Consider the following 16068-nt stretch of genomic DNA (forward strand, 5'->3'; position numbering starts at 1 on the left):
CATATGGTGAAATGATCACTAGAAATTAAGATGCTGTTTCTGAACATACAGCAGGTTATTAATTAATGTTATTACCAATGACACTCAAAATTCAGATTGCAAAACAACTTCTAATAATTAATTCATCTCAAATAAACAAGTTTCACAAATGACTGCAGCATATAGCTTAAATTAGTAAAAGTCCATCTCAACCCACACATCCATCCCAAAACAGAGAGGGGCACAATAATCTTACCACCGATTTAATAACGTGAGCTCCACATAATGTTTTGAGTCAATTACCTTCAGATTTCCACATAGCGGTAGGTGGCATGCATATATAGAGAATCATATGGTAGGTGGCATGCAAATATTTTACAGCAGAGTGAAAAAAAACTGGGGTGCAGAGCTAGCATCATTTCAATCCGCATTCTTTATTTTCTCCTTCAGTTCTATCCTTATGAACAATAAACATCTCCGGCTCCCGTGCAGATCAGATACTGTACTTAAACAGAACCACAGTATAGCTCAACATATTCACAATGAGTTCAAAGCAAACTCCATATTTACAATTGATCTACAGCAGGGGTGGCAAACTCCAGTCCCCTAGGGCCACCAACAGATCAGGTCAAAGACTGAGCCACTGATTGAGCCGCCTGTGCTGAAGCAGGGATATCCTGAAAACCTGACCCGTTAGTGGCCTTAGAGGACTGGAGTATGCCATCCCTGATCTACAGTATAACTTGACCTTCTTCTTTGGGTGGACTTAGAAAAAAAGCCACAATAACAATACAAAATAAAACATGGTGACAGGCCATATCCTGAACACAGATTAACATTTGGAAATTTTAACAACAATTACTAGGTAATTGTGTCACTTAATTCCAATTTTCCCAGTTATCTGTCTTGGATTTGCACACCTTCCCCTCAGTTAGCCACCCCAGGATATCAACATTCTCTAAGTATTGAAATCATCAGATATACGACAAGCTAAATGATAAATTTGTTGCTATTCTGGAAATAAATATTCTGCACCTTTTGCTTTATTTTGTAGCACTTCTATTCGTCTCCGCTCAAGGTCTCAGCTGTCTAATATAGTTCCAGAAGCTTCATTATTACTTGCAGGGGACAATTCAGAAGCTTTACAATATGTATCTCAGTACGAGGAGACAAGCAAGTCTAGGAAGGTAAGAGAAAAATGCATACAACACAAGAATAAGAAAGGATATCATACAGTATATCAAAGGCACGAAGCTCTAGAGAGAGGATGATGCTAGTTACATATATGTGCTCTAAGCACTGTATACAAAATGGCAGAATTTAAATATACTGTATAGAAAAGTAATTTAATCCATATATCCTAGCTGCCTTGTAAAAATCAGGTTCACACAAGGCTTTGAATTTTGAAACTATCTGGTTGCAATAACTGTGTAAAATACATTTGTAGAGACACATTTTGTTATAATAATACATCATTAAATCATCTTAACATTTTCATTTACATGATGCTGGCTCTTTACATTTTCATGTGGATCTGGTAATTCTTTGCATTATCCTATTAGTGATTATTATGTGGCCGTTCTACAGTATGTTTATCATGACTTGAATGCAAGAGGACAGTGCAGTTTCACCCTGTAAGGATGTAAGGATGGAACTGAGTTTTCCTGTGTATAATATTTCACTAAAATCAATACATTTTGCAGTCAACTGCCTTAAGTGTTACTATCAAAGATGAATCATATTTTACAGATCAAAGTTATTTATCAAATGAAGGTGCTCATGCGTATGGAACACTCAAGGGAAATTGTTTAGCTATGTCTCGTGACTGCAAAGCTAGGAATAAATAGTACAAAACAATCTCCATATTTATTGATATTATTGCTTCACATGGTCTTACTTGTCTAAACCCCCAAATATTATGATTTTTGCATATAATTGTATGTTGTTGAAATGATAGCTAATTACAACTATTGTATGTAGAGATAGAAGGACCTCAACCACAATCTGTTATCTTAACAAGAACTAATATGATGTCAATTTTTATTTTAGGATCTTCTTGATAATGATGACAATGATGAAAACGTGGAACCTGCACCTGTTGCCAGAATTTTAAAATACAATGCTGCAGAATGGCCTTATATGTTAATTGGTTCTCTGGGTGCTGCAGTGAATGGTGCTGTGAATCCTCTCTATGCCCTACTGTTCAGTCAGATTCTTGGGGTAAGAATATTCAGACTTACAGATGTAGCAGATGTTATTGCACCCGCTGGAAGGTCCCCGTGGGGGATATAGCATGTTAGCCCCAACCCTTTTCACACACGACTGATTCAAGGCAATAGCTGTTTCTCCCAGCGTTGTTTATGTCCCACAGTACTGCGCCAGCGACTACAATAACGCCTGCTACTGTACATCTATTTGTTTATGTATATGCATTGCAATGATCAGATGGAAATGAAACTGTAATTTTGCTTTTGAATTATAATTTTTGTCTGATAGCTCTGTTAAATTGAGTAGAATTCCCTTTTAGGACAGTTAACAATTAGGATTGATACTGAGTATGTTCTGGGATTGCATAACTAAGTTCACATCATAATGACATTTTGGCCTAGTCATTCTTCTCTAGAAAGCTACAATAACCAACATTCATTGGGGTGTAATGAGAACCATTAACATAGAATGTCACAGTGCGAAATACCCAGATACTGTTAAGATATGGATGGGGATGCATAAGGATTACAAGCAATTAAAAAAGTACCAACTTCACAATTTCTTCCCCATCACTATTATTTCTTTATGAACTAGAAAGAAATGTTTTCAACAATATGATTACTATTCATTGTAAAACATTTGGTAACAAATTGCTTTTCTGAACTAATTTGTTTTACCTACAGTACTATAATCTTAATGTGTTGACTAAATTGTGAAATAGAACTATATTTCCTATTACATTAATATTTCTCCATTCTGTCATAGACATTCTCTTTACCTGATGAAGAAGAGCAAAAGGAACAGATAAATGGGATCTGTGTGCTTTTTGTTCTTATTGGAGCCATATCTTTTCTGACACAGTTTTTGCAGGTAATTGTCGTTTTTTTAAATCATTTTTTTTTTAATTCTAAACTGACAATACTTCTTTCCAGTTTAGTGAAAATCTATTGTATCCATCAGGGTTACACGTTCGCAAAGTCGGGTGAATTGCTTACAAGGCGGCTACGTAAGATTGGATTTCAGTCTATGCTGGGCCAGGAAGTTGGATGGTTTGATGACCCCCGAAATAGTCCTGGAGCACTGACCACAAGACTTGCAACAGATGCATCACAAGTTCAGGGGGTAGGAAAAGTTGCAATTGCAAAAAATCAAGTTCCAATCTAAATATTACTACATGTAGAGATTTCTGAAAGTTAATTTCACAAATGTTCAGGCAAAAATGAATTCCTGCATGGTGAAAAAGTTTGATATTTTTTTTTGTTAATTCCCTAGCAAAACAAAAAACATACTTTGCGCTATTCACGTTTTTTTGTTATTAGGCTTTGACATCAGTGGTGCAAAATGTGTCACATTGCCATCTTTTACCACTATTGCGTCTAATGTGTATGTTAGGAAGATATTTGCTTGCTAATAAAAAACTGGTTACATAAATTAGACATGTTCCTGAACAGTTGATGGCCAATGAGAGATTATTATTAATGTAAAAACATGATTAAAAGTAAATAAAAGGGTGAAACAGATTAAGCAGGCTATAGATAACTGTCAGGCTTAGTCAATCAGAAACGTAGAATTACTATTTTAGTGTTGTAAGACACATTCAGTGTTACAATTTATGCTAAACTTTAAACCGAATTCAGAGTTAACTAGATTTTCTTGAAATGTGCAGAAACATTGCAATCGGAAGTTTAGAGTGGTTTTTACTGAGTTTATTTACCTAATCTCTCCCTCACCAAATCCGCTGTCTTTCTAGTGGCTTATTTGGCATGCAGAAGGGGTAAATAAACCTGATCACTATGCCTCGGGCATGGTCAGTGCTTATGCGCTCACCCGTGCTGAGGCGCGCTGCTGCTCGGCACTGAGCCCCTGCAGCTGCAATGAGAGCGGCTTTAGCAGGGCTCGCGCACGCGTCCGCACGCTTGGGGAAGCGTGTGTCTCACGGAGGTTTCAAATTTGGCGCTCGCCGGAGCGCAGGGCCGGTCACGTGTGCGGTTCACCCAATGAGGGCGAACCAGCTCCGTGACGTCACTGGCCCGCCCCCAGACCCCCCCCGACACGCCTACGGACGGCGCGCTGTGTAAGGCCAGGGAAAGCACCGCTTTCCCTGAGCCTCAGCGCGCCTCCGCCCGGATACAATCACTATGTCCCAGGCCTAAGACTGACAAATACCCCCTTGTCTGAAAACTGTATATTTGTATGTTTTTGGGGGGTTATTTTTTTAAATGTGAATCCCCTTTTCACCTCTTAAACATATTATTGGAATTATTACAATTTTCCCAAATGCATTAAAATATACTTTACTTAGGGTCATTAATTGATGATGTTGATGATGATTAATTGCTATATTTGCAAAACTAACCCAAATATAATGAAACCCTAATTTTATACTTACAGGCCACTGGATCACAGATTGGCATGATTGTGAACTCCCTCACCAATATTGGTGTCGCCATTATTATTGCCTTCTACTTCAGTTGGAAACTGACTCTGGTGATCCTCTGTTTCCTACCTTTCCTGGCATTATCCGGAGCTCTACAAGCTAAAATGCTTACAGGCTTTGCCAATCAAGATAAGCATGCAATGGAGGCAGCTGGAAGGGTAAATCTATTGATCTATTCTAAGAAAATAACATTTAGTAACCAAGTAATGTGTAGACCTTATGCTGTATCAAGAGTGGCTCTGCACGTGCCCTTAACCAGCTACTATTTGAAAGCTTTACATTACAGTTAGAGAAATTGAAGATTGTTTTCTTATTAGAATTACTAGAATAATCAACTCTCCATAGGCAAATTAATTAATTCTGCATTTCTTTTTACATTGTACTAAATGTACTTGCGACCCATGCCAATGATGTTATCACAGGGCAAACTATCTCCATTATGACTTAGTTGTGAAGGTATCTAGCATGCAATGCTTTGGAATTTGTGTTACTGTACATGTTAAGAAACTTGGTTAGTATGTTTCACATTTGATATTAGTTCGGTCAGTGTATGTCAGTTCACAGAGTGGTTTATTTGCTGCATAAAAAATGTTCCATATAACCACGTTCTGCATGAAGTTCTAATGAAGCTGAACAAGTTTGGATCAGAGTACCTTAATTGCTTGGCTTTATGAGATATATACAGTATATATCAAGAATACATTACTCATCAACATACAGTAATGCTTTGTTTGTTTTTTGGCGCCCACCAACACTATCAGCCATGGGGATACCCTCATTTTTTTCAAGTGGTAACAACTACACAGTGTATGTATGTAATGTCTAATCAGCACTTTTGAATGGTATTTGGCACTTTGATGCATACTCTCTGATAGTTAGTACAATACCACAAATCAACCAATTACCAATTCAGAAACATTCCTAACAGCAAGGTTATATTTTGTAGATTTCTAGTGAAGCTCTCGGCAACATCAGAACTATTGCTGGGATAGCAAAAGAAGCAACATTTGTCAAAATGTATGAAGACCAATTGGAAGCTCCGTACCGATCTGCAATAAAGAAAGCCAACGTCTACGGATTGTGTTTTGGTTTTGCTCAGTGCATAGTGTTTATTGCAAATTCCGTATCATACCGATATGGTGGTTACTTAGTAGAGAAGGAGAGTCTACATTACAGCTTTGTTTTCAGGTAAAATAGACATTATTATTATTATTATTAATAATTTTTCTATACAACCCAATATGTACTGAATGAGAAGAATTGAAAACACAGGTAATTATGATGCATATAACGATGTAGCACTATGGTTGGTCACGCTGCCACCCCTAAATCAGCGACGGCACCGTATTTTGTCTACTGTATCTGTACTTTCGTGTGCTCGTGGTCTCAGTCAGGAGATTTAATGGCCTATCGGTATTAACACAGTGGATCTGCATCTGAATGGGTCTTATGCTGTGTGACTCCTACCAGGCTGCTCTTGTCTGTAAGAGACGCGCACTAAGAGTGAGACTGAATCATTCACTCTCCCTGCGCGCCTCTGATAGGCAATCGCACAGCTTTTATTTTGTTTTGATAAGACAGAATTGAAGCAGGGGTCTCTGGAGCTGAACCGCATTAATTTCAGGTCCGGGAACCCTGTGCTATCGCCTACTAGAGGCGCGCAGGGAGAGTGTTAATCCCGATGGGCCATTACCGACTGGTACTGTAGGTGGTGTGCCGCTGACTGTCAAGGCATTGCAGATGGTTGGAAAGCCCATGCTCACAGGCAACCGACCGACCATAGTGTTACATCAGTAAGAGAATCAAACACAAAGGAGAACAAGCCCTGACAGTCTAATAGTAGAAAGTGATGGCAGATCCACGTAGCTCACTTAGTCTGTCCACCTGTTATCATATTTCTCATGTAATATTAGTTACTTTATTTTCTAATCTAATATATACAGAGGTCATATCATTTCACTTGTATGCTACGGGGTCAATGTACAGATATCACAGACGTTATTGCACCCGTGACAGCACTAATTGGTGCATAGTGGTTAACAAATCGTGCGATTTACCGACTTGCGGCTCCATTGAATTGTATTGCAAATCAACCGATAATGCAAATCGTCCGGTAAAACTTGCAACTCGGTAACACGAAAATTGCACAATAACGGGTGCAATAATGCCTACTACATCTATAGTAAACAGCCAAGTACTAAATGTTCTTTCCTTCCCTCTTTTAGTTTATATTTCTATTATTTTTACATAGCTTTTTATACTTTTTAGTAGACCCTACAAGAGGCTAACGTGAATATTCAGTACATCAGCTTTGAAAACTTCACAAGACTAATTCTTGTGTCATTATTTGATCAAACTTTTATATCATTATTTAAACTATTGAAATGGTTTAGTGGCTAAAACAAATGTTAAACTTAACTTTAGAGTTATATCTGCAATTGTGACGAGTGGAACTGCTTTGGGAAGAGCTTCATCCTATACTCCAGATTATGCCAAAGCTAAAATATCTGCCGCACGCTTCTTTAAACTGGTGGATCGTGTTCCGAAGATCAGTGTCTACAATGATGAAGGGGAGAAATGGGTGAGTTATATTGTTGCAGGTTGGGATACTTCATAATTAGTACAACCTTTCGATTAATCACAAGCAACTTTGTAATGATCATAAACTACTATATCTATATTTATATTCTATATTGAATATAAACTTCATCTACAGTAGCTTCCTCTAGATACAGTATTTGCACCAAAAATACATTGCGGTCCAGTGATTAATTTTGATTCTTATCATTTTCCCAGAATAATTTCAAAGGAAGCATTGAATTTATCGACTGTAAGTTTACATACCCGACCCGCCCTGATATTCAAGTTTTGAATGGTCTCAGTGTGTCTGTAAAGCCAGGACAGACTCTGGCTTTTGTGGGAAGCAGTGGATGTGGCAAAAGTACAAGTGTGCAGCTTCTTGAACGATTCTACGATGCAGACATGGGCAAAGTTGTAAGTAGCACTACGTTTAATACAAATATGACTGGTTTGTTTTGCTAATTACTTTGCTGTGAAATTGATGAAGGCATGAGCTCTGGTAATGTATTGGCTGACAATAATTATAGGAGAAAATAAAAAGCAAAGGAGATATGTGATACATAAAGGAACAGATTGATTTGGGTTAGAAGGGATTATGGGCTGAGTGTATAAATGAAAGATACTGGTAAAGGGTAGAGGATAGGACAGGCGCGTGTCTACCAGATGGCATAAATTCATGAATTGTAATGCAGTATATATATATATACTGTGCAGTATTGCAGCCAGCGGGAATACAATGCTTCAATCCCTGCCTGGAAAATACCTCAATGCACTCAGGCAGAAAACAGTCACAAACCTCAATACACCCGAGTATACCCGAATTCGTGGGACTAGCCGAGCTCGAATAAAGTGTGTCGCCAGTGTATAGTCTTTGAAGGCAAGTGGAGAGAGGGAGATGCAATGAATCTTATTGATTTCCTAGAGCGATTGTCCAAGAAAATAACCAAAGATGTAACCAACGTTACCCATTTGCCACAAAACAGTTCTACAACTGGGTTCTATTGCTGTACTGTCATACTTGGGCTGCTAATACTGCATGTGTGCCTAGCAGTGACAATTCTCTTTTTTTTCCATGTACCTTTTTAACATATTATTATTATACAATGCCCTATCTGTTTCCCCCTTCCTTTCCCTACCCCTTATCTTCTGGTTCATTTGTTACTTACCCTTGGGTGTCTTTATACACCTTCAGTAATTGTTTTCACTTGTTGCAATTACCGTGCAACAGTTTTTGGATGTCATTTTTGTTGATTTATTTTTCACACTCAATTTCAGTATTTGGCTTATCTCTAGACTATTATTTTTTTGAGTGCTGGTAACTACTCTTATTGTTACAGTATGAAGGCTTTTTCAGAGGGTTTATACAGTAGACCTGTGAACCCCTGCAACATATTGCAGAGCAATGCCTTGCTGGCTCAGTGGTGAACCAATGGTTACCCTGTCCATGTCAAAATGTTGGCACCAATTGATTCCATATTTATAGGAATACCCTTTTGTTTTGTAAACAGTTGATAGACGGACACAACACCAAGAATGTCAGTGTCCCATTTCTCCGGTCTAAAATTGGAATAGTGTCTCAAGAGCCTGTGTTGTTTGACTGCAGCATTGCTGAAAACATCAGATATGGGGATAATGCCAAGGATCTCTCCATGGACAAAGTTATCTCAGCAGCAAAGAAAGCTCAGCTGCATGATTTTGTTATGGCTCTTCCAGACGTAAGTACACATCTGCAAAAAGAACATTTACATTTGAAGGCATTTAATATGAAATTACTAACCACATATGGGCTGATTTATCACTCTGTAAATCCCCAAGAGCATCATTTATAAGAGGCTTCACAAAAATGGTCTATAAATCAACATTTGCCTATGAAAGAAAATTGCTGGAGGATGTCACTATGCAGCATGTCATCTGGATGAAAAAAGGGAAAGGAAAGATGGTTCATACATAATATTTATTCCCAGGACCAAATACTGGAAAACATCTTAAATAGAAAGGCACAAGAGGATAATTCTGCTCCATGATTATCACTTGACTCAAAACAGGAGAACATACTCCCACCTCCTCCTCTAATCCCTTCTTCCTCCCCTACTCCCTTTACTCTTCCCCTACCCCGTTCCTCATCCTACCCCCTTCCTCCTCCCCTACCCCCTTCCTCCTCCCCTACCCCCTTCCTCCTCCCCTACCCCCTTTCTTCTCCCCTACCCCCCTTCCTCCTCCCCTACCCCCTTCCTCCTCCTCCCCTACCCCCCTTCCTCCTCCTCCCCTACCCCCTTCCTCCTACTTTCTCTCTAAATGGAGCTCCTGTTAAAAAGTATTGAGTAGATCTGTTATAGAAGATCAACTACAGTTTTATAATATAGGCAACATGGCATAAAATGTTAATCACTCAGGGGCCTGTCACACCTCATTTAATTGTGAGGAGGTTGTACTGTAGGTGATAAACTTGCTGTACAAAGCTGATATATATAGTAGCATTCAACAATGCAATAACCCTTGAGCCATTAGTGCCATGATGAAGCTGAATATTAGTCAGCAATCTCAGTAAATTAATAGTAGTGAATTTATTTGGAATAAAGCCAGATTGGTCATGGTGATTGATGCTTGAAATAACATGATTGAGACAATGCGCCAATAATTTGGCTAGGATTTTTATATCTGCAAGTCCACTAAGAAGAGATATGGGGCGATAAGTTTCAACGGCTAAATCTTTTTTTTATATATATATATATATATATATATATATATATATATATATATATCCATATAAGTTCAAGAGTTTTTTATGTTTGAAGCAAAACTGTGTATAATCTACTTTGTGGTGTTGGTTGATATTTGCTGCCCATTTAGAGATATTTGGGATCACATTTGGTGCTCTGTAATCTTGTGTATCACATGTATAATACAATACATTCAGCCACAGGGTCAAATTTAATCCTGTTTGTAAAAATAACGATTTTTTTGTGTGAAATGATTCAGAAATATGACACCAGCGTTGGGGCACATGGATCTCAGCTCTCCCGCGGACAGAAACAGCGTATTGCAATCGCCCGAGCCATTATTCGAGACCCTAAAATTCTGCTACTTGACGAAGCAACATCTGCGTTAGACACGGAGAGTGAAAAAGTAAGTACTGCCTACTGACAAAGAGCTGCCTACACATATTCAGCAGTAAAAGAGAGAACAGAGTTCTAATATTAAAACAACATGTAAAAGCTGCAAGGGCACTTTCAAAATATGATACTGTAGCTTACTTTAGTTGAGCATATTTAAAGTAATGATTCCACTTTTTATTACAATTACATGAGTTATGCCTCGGACATGGTCAGTGCTTATGCGCTGACCCGTGCTGAACCGTGCTGCTGCTCGGCAGTGAGCCCCTGCAGCCGCAATGAGAGCGGCTTTAGCAGGGGCTCGCGCACGCGTCCGCACGCTTGGGCAAGCGTGTGTCTGACGGAGGTTTGAGATTTTCCTGCTTGCCGGAGCGCAGTGCAGGTCACGTGAGCTGTTCGCCCAATGAGGGTGAACCAGCTCCGTGACATCACTGGCCCGCCCCCGACCCACCCCCGACCCATCCCCTTACGGCGCGCTGCGTAAGGCCAGGGAAAGCACCACTTTCCCTGAGCCTCAGCGTGCCTCAGCCCGGACAAACTCACTATGTCCCAGGCCTTATATGTCACTAAGCATTAACTAATGATAAGATACAGTATGTCCTTGTTAACCAAGGCCCAAAAGGCGAACAGCAGATTAATATTCTGCATGCTGGAAAGAGCTGCCTAACATTGTACTGTGTGTTGCTTCTTTACGTACACTGTGTGCACTGTGTGCAAATTATCACTGGTATTGATCACACCACTGCAATAATAATCTTCTCCCCCTGCAAAGGATAACACTGCATTCTAGTGTAGGGAAAGACTTTCGTCTTGGATACCATGTGGCCAACGTAATAACATGACCTTTACAATCTTGACAACAATTGAAGAGCAGTGCTAAAAAGTGGTAAAAACCATAATCACATATTTTTGTCGTTATGTGACTTCTTACATTTGATGCATAGTTTGTTGTCTGAAATGCCGCTTGACGCATTAAATAACCAAATGTGTCCTCAGCACTCAAAATAGAAAAGTACAGTGTACATGGGACTGCACTCGGGTCCCCAAGGAAATGATGTCCAAAATGACAGATTAAAACATCAAATTTCATTAGAAAAGCACTGTAAGAACGAGTATGAGCCGGGGAACCTCCCCGGCTGTCCAATAGGAATACTCCTGCTCCAGCCACATGGTTCCCCGGCTCACACCGGTATCAGCTGTGTGCTGTATTCCTGCTGCTCCCGTCGGCTGAACACAGACTTCCGTTGCTGCCACCGCCACCAGGACGTCTGCTGCTGCTCCCAGATGTGACCGCGGTCTTCCTCACCGGTCTTCCTCACCTTCCGTCGCCGCCTGCAGGTACAGATGCCGCCACGAGTATTAGATCTCTTGCCTTGGAAATTCTGGGGCAGTCTCACAGTAAATGCCTCAACTTTGCCGCAACATTTCTGTGAGATTCATAATGGCCCATCGGATTAGCACAGCAGGGGCCCCTGCAGTTCCATTCAGTTTGAATGGGACTGCATGGACCCCCGCGGTGTTAATCCTATGGGCCATTAAGAATCTCACAGAAATGCTGAGGCATTTACTGTGAGACTGCCCCAGAATGTACCAGGTACAAGTGTTCTAATACTCGTGGCTGCATCTGTAAGTGATGAAGTATTTTCAGCTACTCTGACATTACCCGGTGCTGGTTCCTAACCAGTGCCGGGCCTAGCCCCCTGCTCCCGGGTCCAGGTAATGTCCAGGTAGCTGAAAAAGTGCCGGGTAAGCCGGGTACCCGGTACATCACTAGTCCTTAGTGCTTCCCCCGGTCAATAAGGCCAGTCTGCATCTGCGTATTGCAACATGTCGCATACCTGCTTGATACAATTCAAATGAAAACAGAATGATGTTTATTTTTATAATTTGTAACAAGTATTAGTGAATATCAATTATTAGCTTAAAATATCTTATAATATGCATACTGTGAAAATAGGACATTTTGCTAATGTATATACGGTAATTAAAAATCTGTGCCGAGTCAAAAAAATATTTACTGTATGTTGATACGTACTGTAGCAACTTTAACACGTCTGATTCTGAGCTAACAATATAAAAATACTTTGTGGGATTTACACCAGGTTTAACTTGGCCTTGAAATTAGACATATTGTAGATTTCACAAATCTGTGATGCAAATATACAAATAAGTATAGTACTGTACACACGTTTACATCTGTGTGTCATGGGCATCGTTACTGTAATTAACTTTTTCCCCCCCGATATACCTGCTTACATTTTTTTTTTAATGCTTACCGTGCACAATAAAAAAATGGTTAGTACATAGACGCAAACACATGCAATATACTTGTACGTTTTCTTGCATCAACTTCATAACCATAAATTCCATTTGCGATGCTTAGTACATAGCCCACCATGAGTTCTGGTCTACCGCAGGAGTGGCCAACACCAGTTCTCAAGAGCCACCAACAGGTCAGGTTTTCCGGATATTCCTGCTTCAGCACAGGCTCATTCAGTGGCCAGACATGGTCTGTAGAGGATGTCACAACACAAATCAGCATGGCAGACCAAGCATGGACTGCTAAAAATATTTAGCTATAGAACATAAACTCCAGCCTTTATTTCATTGATTTAATTATATATATCTTGCCATCTTAGTGGTAAAGTGTTTAAAAGTACTAAAAAAAACACTCACACTTTGTTCAAGATTTTATTATTACAGTAAATCCAGAAAATACATCTTTTGATCTGCATAATATCCCCCGGTGGTAAAAGAGTCAATAGATGCAGAAGAATAACATTGATTGAATTGATGTTGTGTATCTTATTGCTTGCAGACAGTTGTGTTGTGTTGTGATGTTGAGTATCTTATTGCTTGCAGACAGTTCAAGCTGCTCTGGATAAAGCAAGAGAAGGACGTACCTGTATTGTCATTGCACACCGTCTGTCTACAATTCAGAATTCAGATACCATTGCAGTCGTGTCCCAAGGAATTGTTATTGAAAAAGGGAATCATAATGAACTAATGGAAAAGAAAGGAGCTTATTACAAACTTGTTACAACTGGAGCACCAATTAGTTAACTATTCCACACAGATGTAACACGTGATGCAAAACACATTTTTACTAATGTTAAGTTTTTTATTTTATAGTGATAAAATATGTATTGAAGTAGTGTAATATTTGCTATTACAGCTCACTTTTCACAATGTCTTTCATTAAAGCTATTACTATATTATATCTGTGTGTACAACTCTTCCAGGGTACTTGCATTATCCAGCAGCCCCTTCCATGGCAAATAACTCTGCTTTGATACAATATATGTTTTGTATGCAGTGAATAAGATATATGTTTTATCACTACTGTTGGTAACCTCATACCTTTATGATGAGTAATTAAATGTAGCTTTTACTCAGACAAGCTTTTCAGATATATCCAATGTATTAGTCCAATAATTATCGCAAACCCTATACCAATGAAAACATAATTACAGTACCTCTGTAATGTTACAATATATGAAACATCAATACAAGATGCTCGAACCCTACCAACTAAGTCAGCAAATATTTGTAAACAGTATGTGAAGGCGTGAAGAATTCTTAAGGGAGAATTGATTTCAGGTGGCCCTTAATTGGGATGTATGGTAGATAAATAATTGAATACTGTCCATGTCATGATACTTCAGCTGTAAATAACTATTGTATTTACTGTAATATTTATAAATATATGTACAAAGTTATTTGATTCAACAGTGTTACTGAATCCACCAACAATGTCAAACTGAGTCCTGGTAGTTACAAATGTTAATACCATAATGGCTTGTGATATCAAAAACAATACTATCCAATTGCAGTACGTTATATATGGTATTTGTACATTTCATACTTGTTCATATGTAAATTCTCTGAAACTACATTATTTTCAAATCATTAGTCTCAATTAATTTGTACAAAAGCCAATTTGAATGTATTACTGTAGTGTTCATTAATACTTACGTAAGAGCAATTGTTAAAATCACTTGCTTAGAAAATGTATACTTTACAGTCACCACCGCACAGACCTCAAATGTTTGTCTCTTAAATACAATTTAGTGCATGAATTAAGTCTATATGTAATTTGCACTTTCCTAATAAATATACACTGAAACAAAGCCTGCTATGACTCTTACTTTTCTTTAAGGTTTTCTATCTTACAAGTAGGTTTCACTTGATTTTTACTACTACAGTACTTTGCTTTGTGTATACAACGCAGATCCACTTATAATGCGGTGTGAGTGTGGCTCCCGTTTAAAAAAATTTTTTTTTGTCAAACTTTAATAACACGAGCATGCGCACTTACACACACTTTACCTACCTGTTGATTGTGTGCAGCCGGACCAGCATTTCAACCATGGAGGTCGGGTGTGTTCCAAGCCTCTCTCTCAGTCTGCACTCTGATAGGCTGAGATACGTTTTCTGATTTCATCTGCTCAAGGTATGCTGGGAGTTGTTGTCCTGCTGCCCTCTTGCACAGATTTAGACAGAAATATTTACAGCCCCAGCCGTCTAATAAATATTCTCCACATATCTCCCAGCTCCATACTCTCGCTCTCTGGAAGCTGATTAAGCAGGGAGAGGAGAGAGCTGCAGATGCCGGGTAAGTCCTCGCGGAACCCAAGATCGCAGCGGCCATTTAAAAAAAAATTATTCTTTTTGCGATCCCCGTTATAACACGGTCTCATTCTGTGGCCCCCGAGCACCGAGTTATAATGGGGTTCAGCTATATATATACAAAAAGAAGGTTGTAGTTAAAGCTGCAGTTCAAGCAATATCCTGCATGTGTGTTTTTTTTAATAAATCCGTTCTGTACTGTGAGAAAATACTTGTAGCATTTGTAACTTTTTTTTTTACAATTTTTCAAGACATATTTAATGTATTCTAATGTAGCAAACATTTTTGTTTCTATAGAAACCATTTACAAAGTCACAAACCCCTCCTCTTCTGACACAGACTCTGGCTCTCGAGCCCTGCCCTCTTTCTAGCAGTGCACCAATTGTATCTAGTAACTGCCTGGTCACATGACCTTCCACGCAGAACTTTCCATCTTGGGTACTGTTTTCAGCAATAACTGAATTAAATAACCCAGAGGAAAACGTTAAATTACAGTGGAATGGATCGATCTGCAATTTAGGTAATCACTTGTCAGTGTGCAGATTGTATTATTGCACATATTGAATGGAAAAAATTAAATATATTTTTTTTTAAATGGCAGCTTGAACTGCAGCTTTAATAACAGATAGGTACACTCAAAAGGTTACTTATATGAAAACTTAATAGTGTGTATGAAATACACTTGAACCCAATACATAGAAATTAAGTGCAGATATTGTCAGTCCAAGTTCTGTAAATTCTTGCCACAGTTAATAAAGGAGTTAATTGGTTGAAAATGCAAGGGGGTGTTGGACTCTCTATTAACCCTTCTGGAATGGGGAATCAACCTCCTATTCCTTATACAGTAGGTCTAATGGTGCTAGTTGCAATCTCTGCACTGTAGACACTGTAGCTTCATATCCAGCGTGTGTCCGGTATACACTAGGTGTGCTGTCACGAGCTCCAAGCAAAAATCCTCATGTCCTGTATGAGTCTTACCACATCCAAATGTGACGTCCGACGCAATGAAAAGTGTGAAACAACAGGCAGGAGGAGCTTAGGTTGTAAGCCCTAGGGACATCTGTACTCCATGTCTCTCACCCACAGATGATCGTCCGACCTCCCTGTTCTCTACTCTCTACG

General features: G+C 39.1%; 1 protein-coding gene across 2 annotated transcripts in view; it reads left to right on the forward strand.

The window, feature by feature from the left end:
• The window catches only part of LOC142499589 (bile salt export pump-like), a 71190-nt gene extending 56743 nt beyond the window's left edge, over positions 1-14447 (forward strand). For both annotated transcript variants that reach the window (XM_075609143.1, XM_075609144.1), the window contains 11 exons: positions 1034-1166; positions 2029-2199; positions 2953-3057; positions 3148-3309; positions 4579-4782; positions 5571-5812; positions 7049-7205; positions 7421-7618; positions 8713-8919; positions 10184-10330; positions 13180-14447. In XM_075609143.1, the coding sequence (XP_075465258.1) occupies positions 1034-1166; positions 2029-2199; positions 2953-3057; positions 3148-3309; positions 4579-4782; positions 5571-5812; positions 7049-7205; positions 7421-7618; positions 8713-8919; positions 10184-10330; positions 13180-13380 (1927 nt within the window). In that variant the 3' untranslated portion in view covers positions 13381-14447. The remainder of the gene's footprint in view (positions 1-1033; positions 1167-2028; positions 2200-2952; positions 3058-3147; positions 3310-4578; positions 4783-5570; positions 5813-7048; positions 7206-7420; positions 7619-8712; positions 8920-10183; positions 10331-13179) is intronic.
• The last annotated feature ends 1621 nt before the right edge of the window (positions 14448-16068 follow it).

Source organism: Ascaphus truei, chromosome 7 (assembly GCF_040206685.1).
Source record: "Ascaphus truei isolate aAscTru1 chromosome 7, aAscTru1.hap1, whole genome shotgun sequence".
NCBI classification, from domain to species: Eukaryota; Metazoa; Chordata; class Amphibia; order Anura; family Ascaphidae; genus Ascaphus; species Ascaphus truei.